We start from the raw sequence: 14,783 nt of genomic DNA, 5'->3' as shown, positions 1-14,783 counted from the left end.
TTATGAGATTTTGGAAAAGGAAAAAAAATTGAATAAAAATATTATAAAGTTAAAATATTATTAGAATAGTAATTTCTAATATTATTATTTTTTTAAATTCGAAAAATTTAATTTTTTTTCAAACTTGTAAAAATTGTAATAATTAAATGAAGAAGTTAAAAACTTGAAATTATGAAGTGTTTGTGTTTGTAATATTAGGATGTTGAAATGAAATGGAAGCATCTCTCTATCCAAACCAAACCTCAATATTTTTTCTATTATTTTTTAAATGATGATATATTATTAATATTTAGCAATTATGTCATTAAAAAACTTATTTTTTAATATTAATTTTTTTTATTTTTAAAAAGAGTATACAAAAACTTACACAATTTATGATTGAATTAAACATTACTCGTATATGATAATATGACAGCATGATAATAGAGGGAACAAACACAATGGCTCTATTAGATGGTCTTAAAGTTTGCATAAGGTGGAATTTAAGTAGAGTTGAGGTTGAGATCGATTCACAAATTCTTTGCAAATTGGTGGAATGGACATGGCCGTCTTAACTGGAGGTAAGGGAGGATTGAGAGAGAATCTTATGCCTATCAAAAGATTTGGTTCTTACAATTAAGTAAAATTTCAGAGAAGTAAACCAAGATGCAGACATATTGGCTAAACCGGGTGTAAAAGGAACTACAAGAGAGATCTCGTCAGCCACTAGAGATATTATAGGAATTCTTGGAATTTATGCTATGGTGTAAATGATAGGGATGAATAGGTTTGTCTTTACTTTGGGTTGTAGCTAGGTTTTTGTATAGTCTAGATGCTGGTTTGTTATCAAGGTTTCCCTATGACATAGGTGAGGTATTATTAATAAAATTAGGACCTTGTCCTCTTTTATAAAAAAAAAAATAATAATAATAATAATAAATAAATAAATCTTCCATTGGAGTACTTCAGAAATATACTGAAATTAGTTATCTGAGTTCATGGAAGAGCAATCCCCATGCCAGATTAGAATTGCTCCCAATGCTCGCTTTCTTGGAAACTTCAGTATCTTTGGGCCAAATAGGTTAGGCCTCGTGGGCCGTGGCCATTTCATCCAAGATGGGCTGCCTCATAGGTTGGTTGACCTCTTCGACTGCTCTCCCTAGTTTGGGTTGGCCTAACAATTCAAAATGGCAAATGATTTTGCTAATCAATATTTTGCTAAACGTGATAATTAAAATCGATTAGTACAAAGTTAGCTAAATATGATATAATATACATATTTCCATCTCTAAAGTTAATATATTGTACAGTCAACTATCCTCAATTTGATAAAGAGAAGTGCTGTATCTACAAAACAAATTAAACAATTTTAAACTTATTACCTGACATGATTTTATAAGATATGTTAGATTTATTTTATAATAAAAGTAGTTTTATAATTTAATATATTATATTAACCCATTTCAATTTATAAGTTTAATTTTATATATCTCTTTATAGTAAAAAGATTTCTTTTTAATGAATAACTGTCCAAGTTAGACAGATGAGACAACAATAATAGATAACATAAAATAATCTTAATCGTCAAATCTTACTATTAAATCTGGACAAAAGATTATATTTTTGTAGTCTATGATGCTTGATGGCTAGAGGTCTAATCTAAATATGACATGTCGTTGGATATCTTTGCTCATGGGACATGTATTTGGTCGGTGTACATGTTCTCATCTTGGTCCATCCTAGGCTTCATTTGTCTAGGGGGTGACGATACTTGTCCACCTTAGAGCAGTGTCATTGGACATTGGATAGTAAAGTTATATTTGCCTAAATTTCCCTATATTGAATTATGTATTTCTATATTTTTATTTAGTTATGAATAGTATTTAATAAATTTAGATATCTACTATTTACTTTTCAAATATTATTTTACTAATTATTTCTCTCTCTCTCACACAACCCTTTCCTCTTACCCCTCTCTCAACAACACAACAAACATTCACCTTCACCTTCATTTTATCATTATAATATATTATATATATTTTTTATCATTTTATTATATTTTTAATATAATATATAAAAAATTTATATTTTTTTATTATTATATTTATATTATTAATGCCAAATGTATTTAATGGATGCTAATTGTAAAAAATATATAAAAAATAATAATTTTAAGAAAAAAAATAATAGTAAAAAAAATAATATTTTGTTATTATTTTAATTCAAAGATGTATAATTTGGGAGTTTTTTTGACAAAATCAATTTCTAAATAAAGTGTTTTTGCATATGCTCGTGCATAATCTAATGCCAAGATCTCATGCACTATAAATAGGCTTTACATTCAAATTCATGAACTAAAATTCAATCTCGGGGATCGAGCAGATGAAACTTGACCAATCATTACTTCTAGAAAGAGAAAAAAATTATAGAAATAAAAGGAATATAAAAAGTAAATCATGGCCTAAAAAGAACTTTGCATTATCTCTTCTTAAAAAGAACTCTCTCCAAGTTGTTGTAACGTTATTCGAGATACAACATAGTCATAGACAAATAGATTATTATTATTTGTTGTCATGGATTATGGAATAAGAACCACTACCTCTCATTTATGACCAAACTGTTCCTCCCTCAACCAACAACATTATTGGCACAGGAAGTTGGTAGATATATGATTATTTCAATGGAAAAGGACTCCTCTTATATTTCTTCCCAATCAATGGAAGGGGACCTCTTGCTCTCTGCACTTCTTTTTCTAACCTTGGATGCTTTTTGCTAGTTACTCAATGGCATTGGCAGGTCTCTCCCATTCAATTCCCCCACCCGCCTAAGGCTCTAACATCGTTATTCTTGTGTTGCCACTTTGTTAATTTCTCTAAACACCGATACACTGACTAAATTGTATCCAGGTGTGAAAATAAATTGAAAAACACACAATACAAAAAAATGGTGATTTCAGCAATGATGCTCATAATCATGGCTGTTAGCTATTTGGAACACATTAGAGCAGCCCCTAGCCCCAGGCCATCAGGAACTTGATTGATTAAGCAATGCTATTCTTTCAAATTTCAACTGAATGTTCCTATTTAACAATTTCCTATGTCTCCCCCAATAAAGAAAGGAAAAAAAAAAGGAAGTTCTATGGTTCTGAATAAACAGGAAGAATGGAACTTCTGGATCAACTGCCATGCCCAAAAGAGAAAAAGGATCTTCGTATCCTGCTACTACAGCCTTCAATAGGACTGACCTCACTGACTTGCATGTTTTGTCGCAAAGCCTCTTGAATTGCTAAATAGAGCTGCCGATCACTGGACGAATCCACTGAGAAAGACCTCCTGATGGGTTGAATTGCAAACTGTTCATCTTTGCCTCTAGTATCAATGCATTCATCACCCATGCTTGTAACCCTATCAAACTTCCGTCCCTTCTTCTGCATAATTCTCCAGTCCTCTAACTTCCTCGGCGTAGGACTAATGCAACTCGTCGCTAACTCACTTGAGTTCAGTCTTTGTTTCGTTTCAAGCAATGTTCGATTAGGAGAATAATCGTTACCCAATTCAATTACCAGGAAGTCTTCATCATCACCAAAGGGATTATCTGTACAGGGAGTTGGGTCTTCAGAGGTGGGGCTTGAAGCAAGAGCTAGATCGGTTTGGAACCGAGATATGACCGAAATACTTGTTCTGCAAAGTGGGCAACTGGCATTGCTTTGAAGCCAGACGTCGATGCAATCGATATGAAACAAATGGCTACAGTTGGGTATTATTCTAAGCTTCTCATCCTCTTGAAACTCATTCAAGCAAACTGCACACTCGCAAAAGCTTCTCTCTCTAAAGCCCTTGCTTTTGGCTTCTTTCTTGAACTTCAGAATTGGGATTGATCGGATCACAGACTCGTCAAGTCCTCGAGTGTCCATCCCCGGAGAGTAGACAGTCGAAGGCTGCTCGCGGCGTCTCGACAGCGAAAAACGTCTTAGAATATCGATACGATGCCAACTGAGGCAGCATTTGATGACAAATATGTAGTAGCTAACAAGCAAGAAAGCCGTGGCCATGATTCCTATCACGGCAATGGCAATGATGGGGAAACTGGCGTCAGAAGAATGCATGGGGGACCGAAAGATTGAGCTTCCGGGAGTAGCACTTGTAATTGGAGAAAGAGCTTGGGAGCTACGGGCCAGGTAGCGTTTGCTAATTACAAGATCCATGACAAAGAGTGAGAAAAGAAGTGCAAGGAAATTTGTTGGCTTGAATGTTAGATATGTAAAAAAAGAAGAGGCGAAGAGGTAGAGATATATTAAGAAAGGTAGATTTTTTATTTTAATTTAGGAGTTTTGTTACATATAAGTACAGTCGTGCATTAATCTGTGTATCAATACTGATTTATTCATACTTAAAATTTAAATTAATATTTTTTTCAATAAAATTTATTTTTTAACCAATCACATCACATTAATATACAGATCAGTACACAATTATATTTACAACTATATTTCTCCTTAATTTAGAGTAGAGAAACATGGTAATAAAGTTGACGTAAATGAAGGAGTCGTACGTTCGGGAAGATGAAGTAGAAATGGGTTATCAATTGAAGAGCTAAACAAGTGAGAAAGCCCACTTTCAGTTAATGAAGAACAATAATTGTGCAGAAAAGAGACATCGATGCAGAAGTAATAGCATGGAGAGGGAAAGAAGTAGAAGTAAATAAACCAAGGTGGATTCTGCTGAGCTTTTTAAGAGGAGCGGCATAGGGGTCATGAATTGCCTATCATATATATTCTTTACATGTATGTATATCCAGATGGTGGGCGATTATGATGGATCTTTCGTAATAATATAAAATACTCTTTTTACCATTATGGGGACCCTAAAGTGTGAAAGGTTCTATTTAGCACATTGGTTCATGTTGTTTTGTTGAGAATTAAAAGGAAACAAAAGGAGAAAAATTACCCTAATAATTTGCACTTATGACATTATGATTTTTGCAATGTACACCATGAATTATTGAAATGATAATTGACACCTCAAAATATTAAAATTTAGTAATTTACACATTCCATTAAAATCAAACGGTTATGATCGATAAAAATGTTATAATTTATAAAAATAAAACGTGACCGATCTTAACAGTAAGATGTTAATCAACAGTAGAACATATCAAAATTCTTAATTTTATAATTCTAAGGTGTCCAATATCAAGTTTGATAATTCAGGATACGAATGATAAAAATATAGACAGTTTAGTCGTGTAAAATGTAAACTTAGCCTAAGTGGTGAAAGCCTTAGTCTTAGGGTATCACTTATTTCAAGGTTCAAAGTTTAATATCTCATGAGTGCAAATAATCATGTTGGGCCACATTATGAAAGATCAGTGATCTAACCAGTTTTGTATAATGAAATTTTCGAGGGTGCGGAGCACGGGATCATGATTTACTCTGTAGGTGTGTGTTCAAATGGCACTGCCTTGAGGAGATTTCTCGATATTAAAAAAAATATAAATTTTTTTAAAACAAAATAACTTTGGACAGGCTAGTAGAGTGATGTTTTATTTTTAAAAACCAACAAAAATAGGTTGTTTTTAAGATATGGCAAATTGCCCACTTTCACGGTGATGAAAAGATAAATTTTATTGAGTTTTGCTATATACAAGTACAGTCACGTACTAATCTGTGTATCAATATTGATTCATTTATATTTAAAATTTAAATTAATACTGTTTTTAATCAAATCTATTTTTTGATCAATCACATCATATTAATACATAAATTAATAATATATAAATGTGCTTGTAAATATATTTTTCTAATTTTATTACCACCAGAGAGTAATTGTAAGAACTAAATTATAGTTAGGTGTGAAAGGCAATAATGAGGAAGCACAAATCATCAAAACAGAATAGTGAATAAAGTAGGATACAGTGTTAGATTTTTAAAAACATATGGAGTCAAAAGAACTTCGACTTTTGATAACTCATTGATCCCTCAATTAATGATCAATCAAAAAAAAGCAAAAAAGTGACACACTCACATGTAAACCCACTTTTGAATTTCTTAACTCCTCCAACTCTGATTGACAACACAACACAACACAACACATTATATGAATGCAGAAATTGTTGGGATGGTTTTAGATTTATAAAAAATAAATTTATAATTTTTTAAATTAAAAGTGATTTAAACGAGAAACATTTTAGAGAAGCGAAGTCTGAAATGAGTCACGGAAAAGTCAGCACAATTCAACAAGAAAATCATAACGAAAGCGGAGCCGACATTACCCACACTTGCGTGTTGACAATTTTGCAGAAAGACAAGCCATCTAGGTAAGAAAAAAACATCAACAGACGCTCCCCTGTTTTTTTTTTTCTTTTTATCAAAAAGCATTTTAGACACTCCTCTGCAGTCAATTCTTGAGTGCTCTGCCACACACACTTCCCCTGTCTTTATTTTCTCTCGATTTCTCGACACCTTTGGGCTTTGAGGTTTTCGTTCACATCACATCACCCATCTAAAAGCCGAGGGCCCCCACCTCCCATCCTTTTTGTTTATTTATTTGCGGAATGTTACCATCTTTAAATATGCAAAGATTTGGTGTCTTTCGTGGTGTACTGGATTTGGTTGGCGTACTGCAACTTCCTTTTAACATGCATTATTAATTTGGATACAGAATGTTGATGTATATGCCATTATGAGGGCCACAGAACACACGAGAAATTAATAAATAATAAACACTGGACATGTAGGAATTGTTTAATTGGGCAGGTTGCAGTAATTAATATATGGTAGGTCTTTGTCAGTTTTCTTCTTTGACTAAGAAAATGGTAACTTATAAGTCACATAAAGCCTAAAGGCTAGAGAGCATTGAGACTCGGTCTTGCTAAATTGATGGTTCGGTTCAAATACTCGCACCTTGGACCGATACGTAAGCCCAGAGCAAACATTGAGTCCATTCTTAGTCGCACAGTGCTATTGTTGGCTCTCCTCCTTCCTTGCTCACAAGCTACAGTCACAATACCAAATAAAGTTTGGTTACACGTAGACTCACACACTACACATCATATTTTTATTTTTATTTTTTTAATTTATTTTTCTTAAACTTTTTCATGCCAAATTATGTAAATTTACTGTACTTTCTCAACGCCAATTGTTCGAGGTTGACAATACACCGGGCGTTTCTTTTTGGCTCTCCCAATCGAATGCTTTTTCTTTCTATCGGAAGGAAATAAGACGCAGAAAAATTGGCAAAAACAGAGAGATGCAAAAAGGATTCAGTACTGAAAGCCACACAAACCACAACAGAACCAAAGTATTGGTGAGAATAACGATGTACAACTTTTTGCCCAGGAATAAAGGCATGTGAAGCCTGCAAAATTGACGATCGAACTAGATCATCGACTTCGTCACTTTTGATATTATCAAATCTTTGAATCTTTTTTCTTTCCTTCTGATCCGGTCTCTTTCTTTTCATGGCCGCCTAGATTATGTTCCGATCTTTAACGTGAATATAATTATTATATTAAGTAAAAAGAAGTTCTTCATTTCTTGTCATTTCATTACATTTATTATGTCTCATGTCATATTTTATGTGGTTGATATATAAAGTTACTGAAAATATGTTATGTTACCAACAATAACTCCGAATGACATGATCTATTATAAAGATTAACATTACTCTATAATTATCATTAACTTTTCTAATATTAAGCTAATCATTCATTGTTGAGGAATAATCTCACGTTACGTGTGAATAAGGTATTGGGCATATTTATAAGTAATGAATAATCATCTCTTGTTAAATAGGTTCTATGAGATGATTTAGACTCATGAATTTCTTTATAATATCAAAGTCTATTACATGACAAATAGAGGCCCACATTACTTATTTCGTGACAAAGATCAACAAAAATATTAATTTGTATGTGGGGGGTGTTGAGGAATAATTCTACATTGCATGTGTATAAGCTCTTGGATATGTTTATAAGTAATGAACAATTATTTTTTATTGAACATGTTTTATGAGATAAGTTAGACTCATAAATTTCTTCATTTATGACAGATATTATTTTCCAATTTCTTAAAAGCATAGTTAAGAATGACAAAATCTGTTATTTTAGTTTTAAACTAATTAAAATATTATAATTTTTAAGTAAAAGATAAAGCGAACCAATGTCATGGTTCAATGTGTTAGTTTAGTGGTCAAAATTTCAAATGAAGATATGCTATATGTTGATTTGACATTGCATGTCTCCTGAGCATATGAGCGTTAATCGCTTGGCTACCAAGCAAGGGGTTGTCTTTTGGAAACCCACCTATAAATTACGAACTCTTCTTTTGTCTATACCGAAAATAAGATTAACAGGAATTGACTGTTGTTATATCAATTGACTGTTGTTATATCATGAAAGTAGAATATAAAAAGGCATAGCATATGTTAAAATTTGGGGACGATAGAATTTACTATAAGGAAAGTATCCATCATCACGTATATTAACTATTGGTTTCTACAATTTCTAAATTATTTTTATTATTTTATTTTATTCGAATGCACGCAACAAAATCTACAATGAAGTGTATAAATAGTCATTTAATTATTACTCGACTTTAGAGATGATAGAATCTACTATAAGGAAAGTATTCATCATCACGTACATTAATTATTGGTTTCTACAATTTCTAAATTATTTTTATTATTTTATTTTATTCAAATGCACGCAACAAAATCTACAATGAAGTGTATAAATGCTCATTTAATTATTACTCGACTTCTCCAATATTAAGCTTAGTACTCTTGAAACATGCTCTTAATTTCTACGTACGTTTGTTGCAAGTATATATATATATAATCTAATTCTGTCGATCTCAATTTTATGACCAGCCGATAAGCCAGTCTGCTGAAGCCTATTTATTCCATGTGAGTATAGCTAGGCACATTGGGAGCATCATACATGGTGCTAGCTCCTCCTATAAGCACTATAGAAATAATACCTAGAGAATTAATCCTTGATGACATGACCTAGTAAAACCTCGAATAGTATGTTGTGTGCTAGCTATAAGATGCTTTTCCTTCATGTATATATAAAGCTGGCCAAGGGGTTTACTTTGTTCCCTTGCTCATCATCACTTTCATAACATCATAATTGTTCTGATGCTTTCAACAATACGAATCAAGTTCCGCTTCTGGATTACGGAATCCACACAATTATATATAATTAATTTTCTTTCTCCGTACGTGTTTTCTTTCTTTCTGGCACTCATGACCCTTTAGCTTAATATCATAAATGATACATCTTGAACCACATAAATCATGACCAATCAAATACAATTAACATAACATAAAAACATTAATCAAACAAATAATAGCCAGAGTGTCACAACCACATTTGACACAAGAAAGATGTAAAGTTTGCACGTGTGACATTAACCTGCGTAAGGAGAATAACACAAAGCCCACGTACCTATTTATCCCAACTGTTCATGCAAATAAATTATGAATAAAGCTAGCTTGTCTACTCAAGTGTACTGTTCAGTAATTTTTTTTACTTAATTAATTATTAAGTGATTTTAAGTATATTGATATATTTTTTTATTTTTTAAAAATATTTAAATATATTAAAAATGTAAAAAAAAAAAATCAAATGTGAATTAGCGGTTAGGTTGGGTGGCACCGCTCAAAAATTATTTGTCCTTTTATTGGCGGCATAAGAATAAAAATGCTTAGAAAATAACAAACACACACAGATGAAAGAATACAATTATTAAATATTAAGAAAGAAGACTTTTTAACCTCAAAAAGCCATCGAGTACTTGACCATCAAGAATTCCAGATACATTGGATTCAAACTGTGGTGTTTAGGGAAGTTTCTCTTGAACACGTGCGAGCAATCCTCTTTTACTGTTTCTTCCACTTGGCTAAATCTGAGAGCCCCCCAACTCTACCAAAACCAGGTGCCCTTTTCCACCCATATAAAATCCCAACTCCTGAACACTTGGCCATGCAAACATGGATGAGGACTCTCAAAGAGGTGGTGCCAAGGAAGGCGGCGATCATGTGAAATACCGCGGAGTGCGGAGGAGGCCGTGGGGCAAGTTTGCGGCAGAGATTCGGGACTCGAATAGGCATGGGGCGCGTGTGTGGCTTGGGACTTTTAACACTGCAGAGGAGGCTGCTAGAGCTTATGATCGAGCCGCTTATGCCATGAGGGGTTCTTTAGCCATTCTGAACTTTCCAAACGAGTACGCTTTAGGGAGTGGTGGTGCTTCTGCTTCTTCGACTTCGTCTTCTTCCTCGAGGCGTACTGGGTATGCGGGAGAGAGAACTGGCAGTAGTGGGCATGGACAACATGTTTTTGAGTTCGAGTACTTGGACGACAAGGTGATGGAGGAGCTTTTTGAATCCGAAGAGAAAAAGAACAGGAAATGAAATGACGAGCTAGGGTGCATGATGTTTTTCTTTTCCAGTAGTGGCAAATTTCATCTTTTTATTTTCCCTCCATTTTCAAACCAATTACATGACAAAGGAATAGAGAGGGAGAAAACTAGTGAATTCTCTTTCAAGAGAGGGGTGCTTCCTAACTGACCGTACTGCCCTGCCCTTTGTTGAAACAATGTATATCTAAATAAAATTGAAACAGAGAGGTAAGTTCTGTCGTCGGTTTGTTGTCATTGGTTCTTCTATTTTGAAGCTTTAAATCTGTCTTCTTTCTATTTCGTTTTTGTTCGTTTTCTCTAACGAGGATTTCACTAGGAAGCTTTGACGGAGGCATATAACTGTAGGCTGTAGCAAACCCTACCGAACGTCATCACCAATGGCCTTCTTTCTGGCTTAATTACAGACTGTCAGACACCACCCATAGTCTTTAGGAACCACTGGATCCATGGTTTGAGGTTTAAATGGGCCGATGTCCCTAAAACAATTGCTTAGAAAAATAGAACAAAAAACATCAATCGAACGTTGTCTCGTGCTAATTGGTCGATGGGCTGACTTGTTCTGAAATCTGATCAGTTATCGGTTACAAACTAAAAACCACAGGCAGCCAATGTTGAGAATCCTCTGTAGGTGTAGCATCACCCATGTTCTCAAATCTACGAATTAGGACAAACAGGATTCAATCATCTAAAGCTCAGTGAAGTACTTGCAAATGATCAGGAAAATGCGTTGTATAGAATCTCCCCTATTAAACCGGCTCCTACGGACCATCCAATAATTCTCGGTCACTCAATAATTTGAGCCCATTTTGACGGACCCATTTTGAGCCCATTATCCCACTCGGTCCAAAGCCTTTTCTTTTTCGGGAGTGAACCTCCTAGTCTACTTGGGTAAAAACCATCAATCCTTCGTAATTAATACAATTTGCAACATGGTTCCGTTATGGAGAAGCAACGCAATCAAGTATTCTCTCTTTCTTTCTTTTTTGGCAAAGGATACGATTCCTTTCATTGATAGATAAGAGTTAAAACATTACAAATTACATACATAAAAAAACAGAAGCAGGAAAGCAGTAAAGACTAGTTACATTAAAGAGAATGAGGGAGGGTCTTTCCCACTATGAAACTCCAACAAACAATTCGGAAGCTTGATGAGGGTATGTCTTCAAATGAGTTGTTTGAAGAGATGCCCATTGCGCCAATGAGTGCACGCATCGGTTATGGGTCTAGTGTATTTTAACAGCCTTCCACTTTTCAAAGCTATTAAGCATGCTTCTCGAGTGCACGCAATTAAGTATTCATTAACATGATGGTTGGTGTCCATCAAAATTTGGAATTAATATTTTCTGCAAAATATTTTGCAAAAGTTTCACAAAAGAAATGTCAAAATATTCTCTCTTGGTGTATAACCTTGTATATAACAAAAACTCTATTAATATGTTTGGTTGTATAATTTTTTTTTAATGTAAAATAACTATTTTGATCAATCATATTGGTAAAGTACATAAGGAGTATGTAAAAATGACTATACATGTAACAGAACTCTTTTCTAATTTTAATTATTAATGGATTTTTTTTTTTCCTTTTTGTTCCTACGGATTGAAGATTTTGTCGCATTATTCTCTCCTTTTTAAGATCTTGTGTATCTATCTGGCTGTTGATAATGGTAAGCACAGTCGCGAAAGAAGAAACAGAAAGCATGCAATTAAAGAGAAGATAATACTTTTGATCCCATATGATCTATTTCCACGAATCCTCTTTTCTTTCCGAGTTTTCAGTCCTAGTATCGATCAATCTCGCATTATCATTTGAGATTCTTTAACCTTTATTCTTGCGGATCTTAGGACGCCAATTATTTTATTCCCCTCATGATCAACAAGAGCTGGCAACATGCTTTAATTACTAGATAGTCTTAGAATATTATAAATAATGTAATAGTTCTGATTATCTCACTTTAATTTAGTAGATGATGAGTATATATATATATATATTTATTTATATATCATGTCGTATTATTAAATTAAATTGCTTCATAATTACAAAAAATGATTACAAATATATTTGTAATTAAGAATATCACGTTCTATGATAAGGTACAAGTACGCGTGTTAAATGTAGCTTGTTGCTGTTGCCACATTCTACTTACCATTATTCACCACATTAAAGTGTTAAAAATTTAATATAAATAATTACATCTATCTATTTTTATAAATTTAAATTTTTTATACAAATGGTATTTTATAAAGTATCTAAGCAGATGTCCTGAGTTCAGATTTTAATTCTACACTATAGTCTATTTAATTAAATATTTTACATATTAAATCCATTGATTAATATGAAGTCTGGCCTATATATAAGGGTGAGTGTTAAAAATATAATATAAATAATTAAATATCTCTCTTCTCATAATCAGCTTAAAACCAAATGTTTGGTCGCTTCGTGTGATATGAACTTCATGATCAACGACAGGTTTTTTCGATTGAAAATTTAATTGTTCTTTATATTTAGGATAATACTTTATCCACCAACAAAACCACCGATATTGGTGAATAACAATTGTTTTTTTATTTTTTATTTGGTGATTAAAGAAGTGTTATTTTAATAATATTGTGATTTAAAAAAATATTTAAGAGTATTAAAAAATGTATGGATTTTTTTTTTTTTAAAAGGCAATTTGGCACTATGGGTGACATCTCTCGTGCTGCACACTCTTCTATTTATTTGCCAATCATTTAACGGCACGTAAAGAAATAATGAAAAGATGATAAAAAATATATTTTTTAAAAATTTTATGTATAGTCATTTTGAGTACTCTTTTATGCAATCTCTTGAAGTGATTGGTTGTGTATTTAAAAAATTTATGCAACCAATCATATCAGTAGAGTGTATAAAAAAGTATGCAAAAGTAACTATATATAGTATTCTCATTGGCATAGAAAAAAGAGAAATAAATGAAAAAAAATTGATACAATCAATCATATCAGTGAAGTGCATAAAAGAGTATGCAAAAGTGACTGTATATAAAATTTTTATTTTTCATAAGACTTAACTTATAATTATAAGCATATTCAGCAAAAAAAAAAAAAAAACAAGAATAATAATAACTTATAATTACCATAACCTTTTTCTTCTATGCAACGGAGCTAACAAAGAAAAACTCAAGAACGTAAGTGAAACTAACAGCGCAATTCAGTTTCCTGATTCAAGAAGGCACTGCCGGGGGAACACATGAAACGGAGAAATGGGCTCAAGCCTTATTGTCCTTTACTCAGCCTTGCTTTCGTGTCCTCTTCTCCTCTTCTGATTCAAGAAGGTCCTCCAGCACCTTGTCATCCAAGTACTCGAACTCGAATACTTGCCTTTCTTGTCCGGAAGACGAAGTACTTCCCCTGTCAGAACTCCCAGTACTAGGAGCTAACAAAGAAAAACTAGACGATGGAAGTGATGAAAAATTTGGAGGAGAGCCTGCGACTTGAGGATAATACTCGTGAGGGAAGTTGAGAGTTGCAAGGTGACCCTTTAGGTTAAATGCAGCACGATCATATGCCCTGGCCGCATCTTCTGCTGTATTGAACGTCCCAAGCCACAGACGAGCGCCATGCCTTGATGAATCTCGAATCTCAGCTGCATACTTTCCCCATGGCCTCCTTCGGACGCCCCGATACCGCACTTCTTGATCCCTAGTACCCTTCTGATCTTCCTTCTCTCCCTTATTCTCCTTTCCTTTGCGAGGCTCGTCCATGCTATGCTAGCTCTTTTTTCTTTTTCTTTTTTTCTTTTTTTTTTTACTTTTTTCTCTGAGCTAGTATTAGCTAGCAGGCAGCCTAGCTAGGTAATTACTATTGTTTTCAAACTGATCAGGGATGTGAGTATATTTAAAATATAGTAGCTAGGGTCTGACTGAATTAACGTACGGAGTCCTCCAGAACGTGGATTGACCATGTCCATCTTTCTGCATAGGAAGGAAAATATATATATATGAGGGTCTTTCGACGAAGGTTCATGGAGGCTGGGAAAAAATTTGATTCTTCGACTAAATCTTATGATCAAATGTGTAAATTAAAATTCGGTTCTTTTAAGGCATTATTTATATTTATATGATTTATTTCCACTTGATACGCATTTTGTTCAAATTTTGTTCGGATTCTTCTTGCATGCATACAATTAGAATATTACAATCTGTCGTCGCATTAGCCAGTAATAGTACTATACGTGCCAATTAATTAGGAGCCCTAGGCTAGCTAGTTCTGTGCTAATTAATTTCTACCCCGGCTAGCAGCTTTTCTCCTCATTTAAAAAAAAAAATCCATTTGAGTGGGTTTCGAAGCCAAAATCTCTATTTGGGAGGTGTTACGCCGTTAGGCCAAGTTTCTGGCGTAACTTTTCT

At 33.4% G+C, this 14,783-nt stretch overlaps 3 protein-coding genes across 3 annotated transcripts; 1 reads left to right on the top strand and 2 right to left on the bottom strand.

The window, feature by feature from the left end:
* Positions 1-3,015: 3,015 nt before the first annotated feature.
* Positions 3,016-4,306, bottom strand: LOC122295032 (RING-H2 finger protein ATL16-like). Its single transcript, XM_043104041.1, has one exon. The coding sequence runs from the start codon at positions 4,181-4,183 to the stop codon at positions 3,155-3,157; it is 1,029 nt and encodes a 342-aa protein (XP_042959975.1). The 5' UTR covers positions 4,184-4,306; the 3' UTR covers positions 3,016-3,154.
* A 5,567-nt stretch (positions 4,307-9,873) lies between these two features.
* On the top strand, positions 9,874-10,652 carry LOC122295024 (ethylene-responsive transcription factor ERF096-like). The gene has a single exon (XM_043104032.1). The coding sequence runs from the start codon at positions 9,972-9,974 to the stop codon at positions 10,389-10,391; it is 420 nt and encodes a 139-aa protein (XP_042959966.1). The 5' UTR covers positions 9,874-9,971; the 3' UTR covers positions 10,392-10,652.
* Positions 10,653-13,539: 2,887 nt separating this feature from the next.
* On the bottom strand, positions 13,540-14,276 carry LOC122295015 (ethylene-responsive transcription factor ERF098-like). Its single transcript, XM_043104022.1, has one exon. It carries the CDS (start codon positions 14,136-14,138, stop codon positions 13,665-13,667), a length of 474 nt encoding a protein of 157 aa, XP_042959956.1. The 5' UTR covers positions 14,139-14,276; the 3' UTR covers positions 13,540-13,664.
* Positions 14,277-14,783: the final 507 nt, after the last annotated feature.

The sequence above is a fragment of the Carya illinoinensis genome, chromosome 2 (genome assembly GCF_018687715.1).
Source record: "Carya illinoinensis cultivar Pawnee chromosome 2, C.illinoinensisPawnee_v1, whole genome shotgun sequence".
In the NCBI taxonomy this organism is placed as follows: domain Eukaryota; kingdom Viridiplantae; phylum Streptophyta; class Magnoliopsida; order Fagales; family Juglandaceae; genus Carya; species Carya illinoinensis.
This window is presented reverse-complemented; position numbering and strand designations above follow the sequence as displayed.